Source organism: Rhinatrema bivittatum, chromosome 11 (assembly GCF_901001135.1).
Source record: "Rhinatrema bivittatum chromosome 11, aRhiBiv1.1, whole genome shotgun sequence".
Taxonomy (NCBI): domain Eukaryota; kingdom Metazoa; phylum Chordata; class Amphibia; order Gymnophiona; family Rhinatrematidae; genus Rhinatrema; species Rhinatrema bivittatum.
In genome coordinates this window covers 81253994-81268596 of record NC_042625.1, presented here as the reverse complement: position 1 = coordinate 81268596, position 14603 = coordinate 81253994, and the positions used below count along the sequence as shown (strand labels likewise).

Below are 14603 nucleotides of genomic sequence, written 5' to 3'. Positions count from 1 at the left end.
AAAAGGCATTTTACTTTTTGCACCCCCTCATGTTTAATTGCAAAATCACAAAGACTCAGAGCTAATTAAAGCACTCCAAAATATCAAAGTCAATCGCCAAAGGAATACTAAAAAATTGAAGGTCCAAACTTCAGCTGCATTTAAAGTTTCTAAAACACTTACTTTGTCCCTACCGACGCAGCCTTCGGGTGAAACACGGGGTCCGTGTCGGGGGACCCTAAAGAGAACTATTGAGTCTGACATTTCGGCAATGGAGTTGCCGAATTAAATAAAGAAAAATTGCCTTGTCATGCAATATCTCTGTTTGGCAATTGACGGACATATGTTGAATTGTGCATGTATTTTGCATGCACACAATAGTAGAATAATATTTCATTGGGCTTAACTGCAGCCAGACAATGCTTGACCTCGCTGCTCAATAAAATGAATTTCTTTTCTGTTACGTGAATCTGTTCTCTGCGTTATCTACAGCAACTTGATGAAGCACTGGAAACAGTTTTGCTCTGAAGGTAGAACTGCACTTTGCACTTCCCAGTCTGAGGGACGTTTGGACTTTTAAAGCCCGCATCTTGCAAATGTATTTATTTAAACATTTGTTACCCTGCCCCTCCTATTCAGGGCGGGGGTACAAAAAAAATCTTTGCCAGCTTGAGTGAAATAAAAGCATTCCTAACATTTTTAGCAGCATTCCCATCAAGTGGAGCGACCAGTTTTTTTTTTTTTAATAGTAGTTCTCTTCAGAAAGCACCAAAGCTGTTCTATTTTTGTGACCAAAACGTTTAGTAAAATATTTACAAAATATCTACCTGAAATAACTAACTTATAGGGGGAATAACACTATTCAGCTAGTGCGATTTGATAACTTTATGTATGGACTTCTTAAGGTGACATAGATCTCTTTCTGCCATTATTAAGTGGTCCATCCAGTCTGCCCAGCAAGTGTGTGTGTGTGGTTTGTTTTTTTTTAGGGTACTAATTGCCTCTTTGTGCAGGTTACCCCCCTTTGCCTTCTGTTAAGGGTAGTAGACCTCAGCATGTAAGTCACAGCACACCTTAGGAGTATATTCTCAAATGGATTACCTGTCCAGGGACATTACTTACCTATACCTCCCCCGTCCTCACAGGTGTATATTGTTGGCCATATCCCACCTGGTGTCTTTGAGAAGAAGCGCGGCAAGCCCTGGTTTCTAGAGCACTTTAATAACAGATACGTGGACATCGTACAGAAGCATCACGATGTCATAGCTGCACAGTTCTTTGGGCATCATCACACAGACACCTTCAGGATGTTCTACGATCGTGCAGGTATCATCAGCCACTGAAATTTCAACCATTATGAGACTTTCAGCGTCTTAATATGTTTTATTGCCAACAGAGTCCTCCACTTAAATTTTTATTATGAGAACATTTAGGTTAGATTCTGCAAACAGATTAAAATACAAAAAATTAATTGTAATTTAATGAGTTCTGCTAGCTCTAGTTTTGGAGTCAGTAATGAACATGTATCAGTCTCTTCACTGCAAATGTTCCTCTAGTACAATGCATTTCCATGGGTGATTAAAGCATCTTCTACGTTCTCTCCCAAAGCTCCCTAACATGAGCTTTCAGTTCTTGGCATGGGTAGTCTAGAGATCTCTAGCTTTCAGCCCCTAGTGGCTACCTGCTCCTAATTTGTCCCATCCCAGCTTAGAGGCAGCCACAGAATCACCCCTTGGATACTCTTCTACGTTCAAGAAGTCCTAAACTACAGACACGTGGCTGAAGTTTCTTTGTGCCAAGCAATGTTAGGCTATCAATCGGAGTCGTGTTTCACTTTTCCATGGGACTATTCCTAAGCATACATCTAGATACCTTCCGAGCCACTGTCCCTAATGACAACACACTCCATTCCCATCTTCTATGGGAAGTGGAACACTATCTGTGCAAGGCAAGTGGAAACAGAAGCTTGAAGAGCGCAACCAATAAACAACAAAAATATAGCAAAAACGAGCAAGGAAAATACAGAAAGCACAAATGTCCAGTAATCTGCTTGGGATATTCACAATACATTAGTTGATAGTTGGCCCTCTCTTTCTTTTTATATCAAGGTCTCATGCAGTACCTTCATACAGTCCTCTCCTCATGATCTGTCGCTAGTTATCATGATGTTTTAAGGAAGTTGGACAATTATATTCATGCAAAATAAAACCCAATACCTCTGCGAATTTTACATAGCACAGAGGTCCTAGTATGGGTGGGGAAACTTTTTTTTTTTAATTGTAACCAAACAAATAGTAATGTCTCTGAGACTTTGAATCTAGTGTACGATGTGGCATTTCAAAAGCAAACCCAGAAAACATTCTGCTATGGTCAGAAATGGGTGTCTGGCTGAATAGCAGGAGACAGGAATTTTTTTTTTTTTAATGCAGTTAAAGATGTTTGCCTGGACCTTTCTCCTATTTGTTGTTGCTGCTCACACAGATCTGAAGCTCCCTCCCATAGATATTCCATCCAAATGGTGAGCCCAAAAGCTAGTGACAGGTGGTGAGATGTCATGGCTGGAAATACCCCTCCTACCATCTCTCCATCCCCAGTGCAGACATTTAATGTAGAAATAGGACCATGTTGGATTAAGATTTTCACAATGGAGCTTCTTTAGATGTTGCTAGCCATTGCTTACACCTTTTATTCAGCACTTTTATACACTTTCACTCTGGCTTGCTTAGTTACTCAAAATAGACAGACCGGGACTTATGAGTTTACAATTCGAGTTTTGAAAGACATGCGTAATCCCCAATGAAGTATATGAAAGACCCTGTAATCTGCATTCCTGTTTGGATTTTCAGGCCTCTTTGAGATAGCAGCTGCTTGCTTGTGCTCTGTGCTACACCTTTCTCCCCAACCAGATCTGGTACGGGAGGGGGCAGGAGGGGAGAAGAGTTGGAAGGGAATGCTTGAAGCATTTTTGTCTTTTTTTTTCTAAAAGGAAACCCCATCAGTGCCCTGTTCATAGCACCGGGAGTAACTCCATGGAAGACTACATTACCTGGGGTGGAAAATGGTGCTAACAATCCAGGAATCCGAGTGTTCGACTATGATAGAGAGACCCTGCAAGTGAAGGTAGGAGAGTGGCTGATAAATGCTGTGAAAAGTGTGTGGGACTTGTGGAGGAGCACATGCAAATGCCCCCTTAAGCAAAGTTCAGGTGGTCCAGTTGGCACTGTCAAACTGGATCCCTTGGTAGGTTTTGCTACTGTTTTCAGGACCTGCATAAGAATTCTCCAAAGATAATGGCATGCAGGAGCTTTCAAGAGGACCCGGGCCCCTTCTTCAGATGCATCAGAAGGAACCCCAGAGGGTCTGGAAGGCTCTCACATCATCTCTTTATCTGAAGTTGGTCCAGTAGCAAAACCTGGAAAGAATTCAGGAATATGAAATATAAATAAGCACAATCACCTGCAAACAATGTAACAAAAGCACAAAAAATGGCTGGGGAAAAAAAAAAAATCTAAACTCTGTAAAAGCAGTATGCGCTCTTTTCCAAACGGCTATTCCAAAGGAGTGGCCATTGGTATCATAGCATTTACATTTATAATCTGCCCTTTTCTGAAAAGAACCTGTAGCTGCTAACATGCTAAAAATAGCAATTACAATATAAACCATATATTAGGTAAAACTGCACTGTATTGCTCTAAGCCTAGCGCACACATAATCGTACACCAAAGTAAAATTTAATTGGAAAAACTCTTGGTTAAAATCCCAGAAACTTAAATCCTTTTTACTCAAAAGATGGTGAAATGAACATAGAAACCAGGAGGTGCATATTCAGTGCCACTTGTCTGGCTAAGCTCTGAAAATCCCGACCCGCTGACTGGCCTTGAGATGGCCAGATAACTTTTTATCCAGCTACCTTGGAGGCAGGGCTAAATTAGCTGGATAAATACTGATTTCAGCATTATCCGGCAATCAGAACTGGATAACTTTTAAGGACAGCGAAAAAGCTGTCCTAAAGATAGCTGGATAGACTTATCTCCCTAACTTTAAGGCAGCTAGAAATATTCAGCAGCTGCTTATCCAGCTAACTTCTCTCCACCAAAGTGCAATGAATAACTTTAAAGAATATGCTTCCTAGACAAAGTGGCGTGACATTGGCCATGTTCCGGCCTTCTTCGGGGGACTCTTCCAATAAACCTGTTCTTAGAATATTGCTAAAATCATATACAAAAAATCTTGTTGAGACAAAGCATCCTGCTCTACATTCATGAGTACAGTGTGCGATGGTTCATCCTATCAGTTTACATAATCGATGATGCCCTTGTTGCTGCGCCGCACCCGAACAAGAGACCCGGGGACTTGCTCTGATTCCAGGCCCGCCCCAGACCGCGCCCTCCGAGATCGGAAGGCCTACCCAAGACCAGGCGCAGTGGAGACGTCATTGCCCGGTCAACTGACTTCTAGCCCTCTAAATTAGGGCCCTCAACTCCGGTGCTTCCTCTTTGCTGGGCCACTGGACACCGCCGGGCTCGTGCGATCGGAGCCTCTCGAGTTGCTGCGCCGTGCCCCCCCCCCGAGATCGGAAGGCCTACCCAAGGCCAGGTGCGGCGGAGACGTCATTTCCCGGTCAACGGACTTCTAGCTCTTTAAGGCTCTCACCTCCGGCGTCACGCGCACGGAGTGCAACCAAAGGGGCCTGCCCCTTGGTGCGACCACTTAAGTGCGCTCCTACCCCCTCAGCCATTCCTCCTCACCTCACGCTCCACCACTCCTCCCAAGACCCTCAATCGAAGATGCAAACCTTCCCCATCCCCACCATCAAGCATCTCTATCGCAACCTGAGAAAACCACCATCCTCCTCCCTACTCCTCCAGATTAGATCTGATACTCATCATGACCTCCCCCTTCACCCAACTCCTGGGACTCTCACTTTTCTCTATAATGCTTTTCAATGCTCAATCCGTCACAAAAAACCCCCACATCCTTAACGACTATTTACTAGACTCTAAGCCAGATATTTGTGCAATTACGGAAACCTGACTTAAACACACAGATATACCTTTAACCAACCAACTACCATTACAGATCTATGACGTAGTCTCACTACTTAGACCAAAAAAAAAAAGAGGCGGCGGCTTACTGTTAATTGCCAAAAAAGAGCTAAGACTGATCCCCCAGACTATTAAGATCGTAACTAAACTCTAAATCGGACTATTTAAATCAAACCAACTACAAATCTGTCTAATCTACTCCTTCCCCCCCCCTCCCCCCCCCCCCCCCCCCCCCCCCCCCCCCCCCCCGGCTCCTAGAATCTGATGCCTCCCCACTCATAGAACTCATCGCCAAACACATCGATATTGATTCTCTAGCTATCATCTTGGGGGATTTCAACCTCCATGTTGATACAACTCCACTCTCCCCCAATTGCGAAGCCATACTGACCTCCTTTAAGGCCATGGGATTTAGGCAAATCGTTAACAGCCCTACCCACAAAGCTGGCCATACCCTTGATCTTATCTTCACAAACTTGCGCATCACCCACACTACTCCCCCCACCTGTACCATAGTCCCCTGGTCTGACCATTCGTTGATCATCACCAACCTTATGGTCTAAGAAAAACCGACCCCTGCCGCTCCCAAAAACCATCATCCACTTTAGGAAACTCTGCTTCATGGATGACCTCATTTCGCACCTCATGGATGAACTACCCAACCTAAACCTTTCGAACACAGACTTGGCCCTCTCTTCCTGGTTCAACATTATGAACTCTGTAGCCAACAAAATATGCCCACTAACATCTAAAGAAATAGACCCAGACCTTAAGAACAAAAAACCCTGGTTCTCGCCCGAACTAAAGAAACTTAAACAAGAGCTCAGACGCAAGGAACATAGATGGCGTAAAGACCCCTCCCCCAGTTCAGTCCACCTACAAATCCTCCATGCACAGCTACAGAACCACCATACTCTGGGCAAAAAGACTACTACACCAGAAAAATCCACAACTTTTTCTATGATGTGAAGGCATTGTTCTCATACATCTCAGAACTTACTAAATCCTCCCCCCCCCCCGATGACCAGGCCCAAAGAAAGTAAAATGAACTGGCCACCTACTTCCAGAAAAAAAAATCGCCAACCTCTTAGCCCTTCTCATCTCCTCTAATAACCCGCCCCCACACCCTTACTCCACCTCCGTCAACCTAAAGGCCAACAGAGTCCTTCGACCTTACCACATCCCTCGAAATCAAATCCATCCTCAAAAAAATGAAACCATCATCCCATCCCTCCGACCCCCATCCCCAAATCCCTGGCAGAAATTATCAACTGCTCCTTGTCACAAGGAATAGTACCGGACACCTTGAAACTAGCCAACCTTAAACCACTACTGAAGAAACCAACCTCGACCCAGGAGACCCCTCTAACTTCCATCCCATCTCCAACCTGCCGTTCATCGCTAAACTCATGGAGAAACTAGTCCACACACAACTTTCCGAATTTCTAGAAAATCACAATATACTCTACCCCGCTCAGTTCGGATTCCGCAAATCACTAAACACAGAATCCCTTCTAATCTCCCCCACGGACAACCTCCTCATGGAAATAGATAAGGGACAACCATACCTACTGGCACTACTTGATATCTCCTCAGCGTTCGACACCGTAAACCACTCCTCCATCCTTGCGGACATAGGTATCACTGGTACAGTCTTCATATGGTTCGAGTTCTTCCTCAGCAACAGACACTATAAGGTTAGAAAAAAACAACAAAGAATCCCTTCCTATGAGCTCCACCCTTGGAGTACCCCAAGGCTCATCACTCTCCCCACCCTCTTCAATATCTATCTCCTACCCCTCTGCCAGCTCTTCTCAAACCTTAATCTAACTCATTTCATTTACACTGATGACGTGCAGATACTGATTCCCATAACAGAATCCTTGTCAAAAACCCTCAAGTTCTGGGACAGCTGCCTTCACTCCATCAACCTCCTACTTACTAGCCTCAACACTTCCAAGACGGAACTCCTTCTCATCTCCCCTAACCCCTTTACTCTTCCCCCCCCCCACCAGCCCTACAACGGCTACAGTTGCCCATGTGAGAGACCTAGGCGTTACACTGGACAACCACCTGAACTTAAAGAAATTCGTTAACAACACGACCAAAGAATGCTTCTATAAACTACAAATACTGCAAAAGCTCAGACCTCTCCTCCACTTCTGTGACTGCTGGACAGTCCTCCAAGCTACCCTGTTCTCAAAAATTGACTATTGCAACTCCCTCCTCCTTGGCCTTCCCGCAAACACCACAAAACCTCTATAGATGCTCCAGAATGCTGCCGCTAGAATCCTAACAAACTCCAACAGAAGTGACCATATCACTCCCATCCTTAGGAACCTACATTGGCTCCCCATAAGCTTCAGAACATAAGAAATGCCATACTGGGTCAGACAAAGGGTCCATCAAGCCCAGCATCCTGTCTCCAACAGTGGCCAATCCAAGTCACAAGTATCCGACAAGCAGCCAAACATTAAATAGCTCACAAGCTATTATTGCTTATTAATTACCATAAAAGTTTATGGATTTTTCCTTTAGGAACTTATCAAAACCTTTTAACCCCAGTTACACTAACTGCTGTAACATTTATAAGTCTCTTACGATTATACACAAAACCATCCACAATCAGCACTTGCTTTCGCTAAAATTCCCGCTCAGACTCCACAACTCAAATAGACCGGTTAGAGAGACCTATAAACAAACTCTCCACCCCCCCCAATCCACTATTCACACCTACACTAGCAAATGGGCCTTCTCCACAGCTGGACCATCTCAGTGGAATGCCATGCCCCCTGACCTATGCCAGGAAAGCTGCCCACTGACCTTCAAGAAAAAACTTAAGACCTGGCTGTTCACACAAGCCTTTCCTTAACATCACAAATGTCATTAGATTCCTAACCTTTACAAATGTATTTGATACCCTACAAATGTCAATGGAAACCCTACTATGTTACGTTAATCTGCAGGTAACTTAGCAAATTCTAATGTCATTATAACTTGACAAGGGTCAACCGAAACCTTATTTTGTTATATTGCAAGTGTCTTATTGAATTTCTAACTTCTTGTAACCACTACATTTTATGTTCCTCGCTCTTAAATAATTAGATTATTGTTAATCCACCTTTGTTTGATGTAAACTACCTTCGTTTGTAAACCAATGTGATATGACTTGTCATGAATGTCAGTATAGAAAAGAATTTAAATAATAAATCATTATTTTATTGAATTAGCCATAAAAGAATACATGCTGCTTTTACAGAGTTGAGTTGTTTTTTTTTTTTTTTCCCATCCACTTTTTGTGCTTTTGTATCCATAAAGTCTAGAGGATGGGAATGAAGAGTGGGTGGCTCGCGGGAATGACTGCTACTACCTGGAGATAATACCCTTATTCAATAAACAAACACACGGTTAGTGCGACTCCAACATTGCTCTAAGCTTCAATGTCAAGAGGTAATGTGGAAAAAAGGATTTCCATTCACAAAAAAAGCAGGTAGTAGCTTGCTTGTTACAGCGGTTACTACCCCAAACCAAATAAGCCTGATACTTCACTTTCAATGCATATCCAGCATAGCTCTCTGCTTCAATGGCAGGGGGAAATGAAGAAAAGTGGATCTATATACAGACAACAATCAACAAGGACTGAATTACATAGTCTGGGTAAACAAATAAGCATTGGTGTAGCTTGCTTATTGTGGCGGTTACTACCCCTAACTAATTAAGCTAGATATTTCACTTAGATGCAGTTCCAGTACTGCTCTCTACATTAATGGCGGGGGTGGAAGGGATACAGAACCAAAAGGTTACTAAGGGCCAAGATTATCAGATAAGTATGAGAAAAAAAAAAAGAGAGTGCAAAAGCTTGCTGGGCAGACTGGATGGGCCATTTGGTAGTCTTCTGCCATCATTTCTATGTATCAGTTCAGAAATGCCATGAGAGAGGATGGAATATTTAGAAAAGCTGTCACCAGTCAATGTTTAGGAGCTTGAGCAAACAATTTTTTTTCTGGTCACTTTTTTTTGGTGGCTTTTGGGAGGGATGGTTTTTATTTTGGACTTTTTTTTTGTCTTATCTATTTTTTTGCTCATTTTCTTAATCTTTTTTGCTATGGTTTTTTGTTGGTTTGTTTTTTTTGTTTCTTTGGGGCCACGGACTAGTTTCAGTATGCAGTGATGGCTCCTCATCTGGCCCAGGACTGCTGCAATGGCTCCTGCTTTTGGGCCAGACCCAACACCAGATACCAATATTTAGGCACCCCTGGCCATGAATTTTTTTTTTTACCAAAATAAGTGAATATCTCCTGCTATTTATCACTTTGACTAACCAATAAAGTAAGACATTTCCTCAAGCAGGCCTTCATTATAACACTATAAATAAACAAGGAGGTAAAAACCATGCATTTGCAAGTATTTTTTTAATGTTACCTTACTAAAAATAATTTGAACCTCATCAGATTCTGGTAGTTTTCAATAGCATACCATGTACATAGAGTTTGGACCTTTCCCCAAGTTTAGATCCAGCTGGTGCAACTTAGATGAAGTTATCATGATGGCCTGAATTATCTTAAGTGGTTTTTACATGTATCGAAAGAACTCAATTTTGTTTTTCATGGTTATATTAAAAAGTCTTGGAAAGCCTGAAACAACTCTGGCAACCAGACTCAGGGGATCACAACAAAAAGCAAATCTCAAAACCCATTATAAAGCATGACGTGTTATGCCAATCAGACTTGCCTTGGCTGATGTGCACCGGTTGGTATTTCTGGTACAGGGCCAGCAAACACCGTAGAATGCTAACTGGTCCATTCCATTGCAGGCCCCAGAGGAACCTCTCCCACAGAACTGTTTTTTTTTTTAATTACTAAAGCAACAAGCAATCTGAAATTTGTAGGTGCTGCTTCATAATAAAGTTATAAATGCTGCCGGTGTCTTAAATTTAAGGCTATCAGGTTGGCTGGTTTCTCTTGTTTTATAATCCTGACAGCTAAACATACACTCAGCACCAGTCTTCTACAACCAAAAGCACAGTGGTAGCAAGACTTTTTAATAAATTTCTAAGTGCATGAGTTTGTGGAAACATGATGAGTTTAGTGATTTGTAGGATTGGTGGATTGTCTGAGTGTGATCTTGGGGCTGTTTCATTTCCATCATGGTATGTGCCAATCTTATTCTTAAACTTAAAACATGAGGGGTATAATATTTCTTTCAAATTTACTGTTAGTGTATGTCACTTAGGTCAAAGATTGTTTCCTTATAGAATTCATACAGTATAATATTATACTGTGTGAATTCTAGGTTGCTTGCAATTTTTATTTAATTAAACCAATAGCACCTAAGCCAAAATGTACTAATTTTATCTTTTGGTATCATTTTACTGGTCTGATTGCATCTTTCAGTACCTAATGATCTTGTCTCTCCATGCATCATACAAAATAATTACCCAGTATTGACATTTCTATTAACATGGAAGTTGTGTTTTTTATTTCATCTACATCTGGTTTTCTGGCATTAAGCTTTTTATAAACTGGTATGGCTGTCCCATCTGCTTACAACCTTTTTCTTCAGTCATATTTGCCTGTTACTGTGCTGTTAAGTGGATGAATCATGCTACCTTATTGGGCCTTGCTGTATACAACACCCTGCAACAAGATGGGGGACTGTCTCCATTTCTACTTTGTGTGATGGTGTCCATGCATGATAGTGATTTGTGTGCATGCAACAGTGGATGGGATGATGGATGATAATGGGTTTTCATTAAGGTGGTGGTTTAGGAGTATGATCTGTGCCTGATAGTTTGCATTAATGTATTGGGGGATGTGTGTGACTAGGGGGTACATATTATCTGCAGGGCTGTCCTTGGAGGGAAATGGGGGGGGGGGGGGGGAGAAATAAGGATGACCACCCTGGGCCCCATATTGCTATGATAGTCCCGTCTTCAAAACTATTATAGCATTCTCGAGCCCCACATCCATCTAAGATCAGCCTTGTGTGTGAGATGATATATGTGCAAGGGTGCAATGGTTTGTAGGAGGGTGACAGTCTATATGATACTGCCCCTATGATAGTGTGAAGGAAGCTGAACTCCTTGAATTTCCTTTCCACGTTCAGTCCTGATAACTGGTGCTGGAAAAAGGCATTGAAAGAATTGGAAAAAGGGAGGATTGTCTGGATGCTAGGATATGTTCCACAGCTGTGCTGTGTGGGCACATGGGTGAGATGTTTGGTATGATTCCTGTATAAGCATCATGCTGTACACCAATGAGGAGAAAATGTATCTGAGCAAGCTTTCACTCTATTCATAAATAAAGTCCATCATTTCACTAACATCACTAATTTATGCTTTTTTTTTTCCTGCTGCAGGATATGGTCACCTATTACTTGAATCTAACCTATTCTAACATGGCAGCCCCAAGATGGGAAAAGGAATATCGGTTGTCAGAAGCATTTCAGGTGCCGGATGGCTCCACACTCTCCATGCAGAGGGTTCTAGATAAAATATCTACTGACAAGTGCTACCTGCAGAAGTACTATGAGTACAACTCTGTTAACTATGATTTGGTGGACTGTGATATGAACTGCAGAGCTGACCATGTGTGTGCCATCAGGGAGGTTGATTTTACAAAATATGACCAATGTATCGGAAGAGAGAGCTCCTCTGCCAGCCTCCCTATGAACCTACCTCTCTTACTCTTCCTGCTGGCCTGCTTATTTAACTTTCTATAATGCTGCTAGCTCTTCTTTCTAGGCTTCTCATTTAAATTGGAACTACAATGCAGGTGTCCCCTGAAACTGAATGTTAACCACATTTCTAAATGTGACAACAAGCCATGGAAGAGGCAGGGACTTGGAGCACATTTCTGGTCTGACCCTGTTGAAAATGACCTCAGCCTTATCAGATCAAGGTCATTTTCAACAGTAGATGCCAGGGCCATGGCCCATCATCCTCCCAAATTACAATCTGATTGGTTCACCAGCAGGCAAGTGCTTGCACCTCCAGCTGGGCAGATTTTAACAAGTGCCTAAGTGTTTTTCTGCCTTGGCGGAAAGCACAAAATGATTTGGGGAAAAAATTGAGCATTCTGATTGGACTTGCAGCATCAAGACCTTTGCCGTTAGCAAACAGTTTAAAACTGATGTAACAATATTTGCCCTTTCAACAATGTTAGAGTTACGACAGCTGTTAGAAAAAGCACTGTATTAACCTGCCAAAAAGCTAAATAAGTTCAAAGTAAACCAGTTAAGCAGAGAAGATACCATTAAAAAGCTACCCTCTCACAATCCAAACCTTCAGGATTACTAAAGTTCATTTCTTAGGCCACCACTACACATGAAACTAATACTCCACAAATGAGGAGAAAAGGACAGGCTGTAAGTACCTACTTATATAGTTGAATAGTTTGAAAGAGGACAAGCAATCTATTCTCTCTCTTTAGATAAGAAAGGGATTAACAAAAAAGTATGGCAGGGTTTGCCAATGTGTATGTAAATTTAATAAAAGATGAAATGTTTTTTTTACATTTTACGAGTGAAACTCATATTTAGAAAAAGTTTAAACAACTGGACTAGAAAAAGGCAGTACAAAAGGGTTACACTGAGGAGTGAAATTTGAGCAAGAGCAGTTTACAGGAACAAGTCCATGCTGGTGAAATTACCTCATTGTGGAAGTCACAAATCAAGTTTAAGTGGGGACATGATTGTACAAATAAAGGGTCATACAAGGAATGGCGGAGTAGTCTAGTGGTTAGAGCAACAGACTGCCAACCAGAGAAGCCTATGACACTCCTTCTGATTTGGGCAAATTGCCTCAGGCACAAACTTAGAAAGAAAATGTAAATGTAATCTACTTTGAAGTAGGTGACTAGTTTATGAAAGGCAGAACACATTGTTTAAATTAAAATTTTCAGGAAACCGTTTTACCCCCACAAAAAGTAACAATTTTGAGGACATTCCATGATTACAGAAAAATACAGGTTGCTACCTCCACAGTAAGGAGTACTTTACAGTGTGGAAAAGCTGTAGAATTTAGGGTCCTGGCTACACATGGATAATTTTGAGAAGAGGCCGGATAAATTCCCAGAAGATGAAACAAATTGAGTGGTTATTATGATCTGTTTAGCTGCCATTTTCCAAACCCATTTCTCTCCAGGCTCACAGCTAAGGTGCTACTTGAAGGTTAAACAGCCTTTGACCTGCTGTAGGCCTTCAGCTTTCCTGTGTTGCTTAACAGACTGTAAAGGTGGGCTGAAATCCATCAAATTTTATCCCTGTAGCCTCTCTCAAAAAAACCTGCAATTTCATTTTTTAAATATTCAGACAGTATTTAAAAACATGCAAAAGTCACAATTAATAAATTTGAAAATTAAAATTTTTATACCTTGTTTGTACTTTCCCCACTAGGATGTTCGGACAGCTTTTGGGTTTTCTCTGGCTACAGTTTCTCTGTCTTAACTAATATCTTTCTTTTCCTTGCTACTTTCTATCCCTCTTCCATTTATCATTACCTTTTTGCCTCTTCATCTCTTATACCTCACATTCTGACATGATTTAAGGATGGCCTAACATCTTTTAAATATTGCGTTTGACAGCATCTATTTCAATAAAGGTCTAATCCCTTTTTGAACCTGGTAATACTATATTGTCTTAGCATCGAGTTTTAAAAGTTACCTATGCACTTTGTGAAGAAGCACTTCCTTTTGCTTCATTGTGCTACCTGATCATTTCATTAGGGCAGAGCTTTCCAAACTGTGTGTCGGGACACGTTAGTGTGTCGCCTGCAGTGTGCAGGTGTGTCGCGCAAGCCCGGTCAACTCTGATGCGAGTTTGGGCTTTTTTTTTTCTAGAGATTCACTTTTTTTTTTCAGTTTATGGGTTGCTTATTATTGGGTGATTTTTGCTGTCAATCGCGTTTTTTTGGGGGGGTTGGTGGGTGGAACGAGCCCAGCCATCCTTGCATTGGCTGCTGCTGCCGATGAGGCCTGGCCATGAGGAGTACTGACTGCAAGCAGCAGTGTCTGGTGATCATGGAAGGGAGTGAAGCACTTAACTGGCAACAATCAAAAAGACGAGATACATGAGTGTGGGGGCCAGACATGTGCTGGGGGGAGAGAGATGAGTGAGTGGGGGGCAAACGTGCTGGGGGGACAGACATGTGCTTGAGGGGGAGAGATATGAGTGTGTGGGGGCCAGACATGTGCTGGGGGGAGGAGAGAGATGAGTGTGTGGGGGACAGACAATTTGTTTTATTATTGTTTCTCATAAATTATAACAATAACATGAATCTTGGAATATATATTTTTAATATAAGTTTAAGGTTTTCATGAGATAGGTTGTGTCGTGAAACATTTTATTTATGTATATATTTAAGGAAACATACATAAATTGTGGAAATGTTTCGTTCGTTTAACCTTTAACCTCTGGTTTACTAGTAGACTGAATTACCGTGTCGTGAAATTATGTTTGTCTAAAAAGTGTGTCACCAACATGAAAAGTTTGGAAAGCTCTGCATTAGGGGCTCTCTTAAAAGACAGGAAGCAGTAGTTTACTACTGCTCCCCACACTATAAATTAATAAGTGTGGCTGCAA

The 14603-nt window shown here is 41.9% G+C and overlaps 1 protein-coding gene across 3 annotated transcripts in view; it reads left to right on the top strand.

Moving 5' to 3' along the window:
* The window catches only part of SMPDL3B (sphingomyelin phosphodiesterase acid like 3B), a 38433-nt gene extending 24787 nt beyond the window's left edge, over positions 1–13646 (top strand). For all 3 annotated transcript variants that reach the window (XM_029619179.1, XM_029619181.1, XM_029619180.1), the window contains exons 6-8: positions 1125–1305; positions 2966–3099; positions 11382–13646. In XM_029619179.1, coding sequence (XP_029475039.1) covers positions 1125–1305; positions 2966–3099; positions 11382–11744 — 678 coding nt within the window. In that variant the 3' untranslated portion in view covers positions 11745–13646. The remainder of the gene's footprint in view (positions 1–1124; positions 1306–2965; positions 3100–11381) is intronic.
* Positions 13647–14603: the final 957 nt, after the last annotated feature.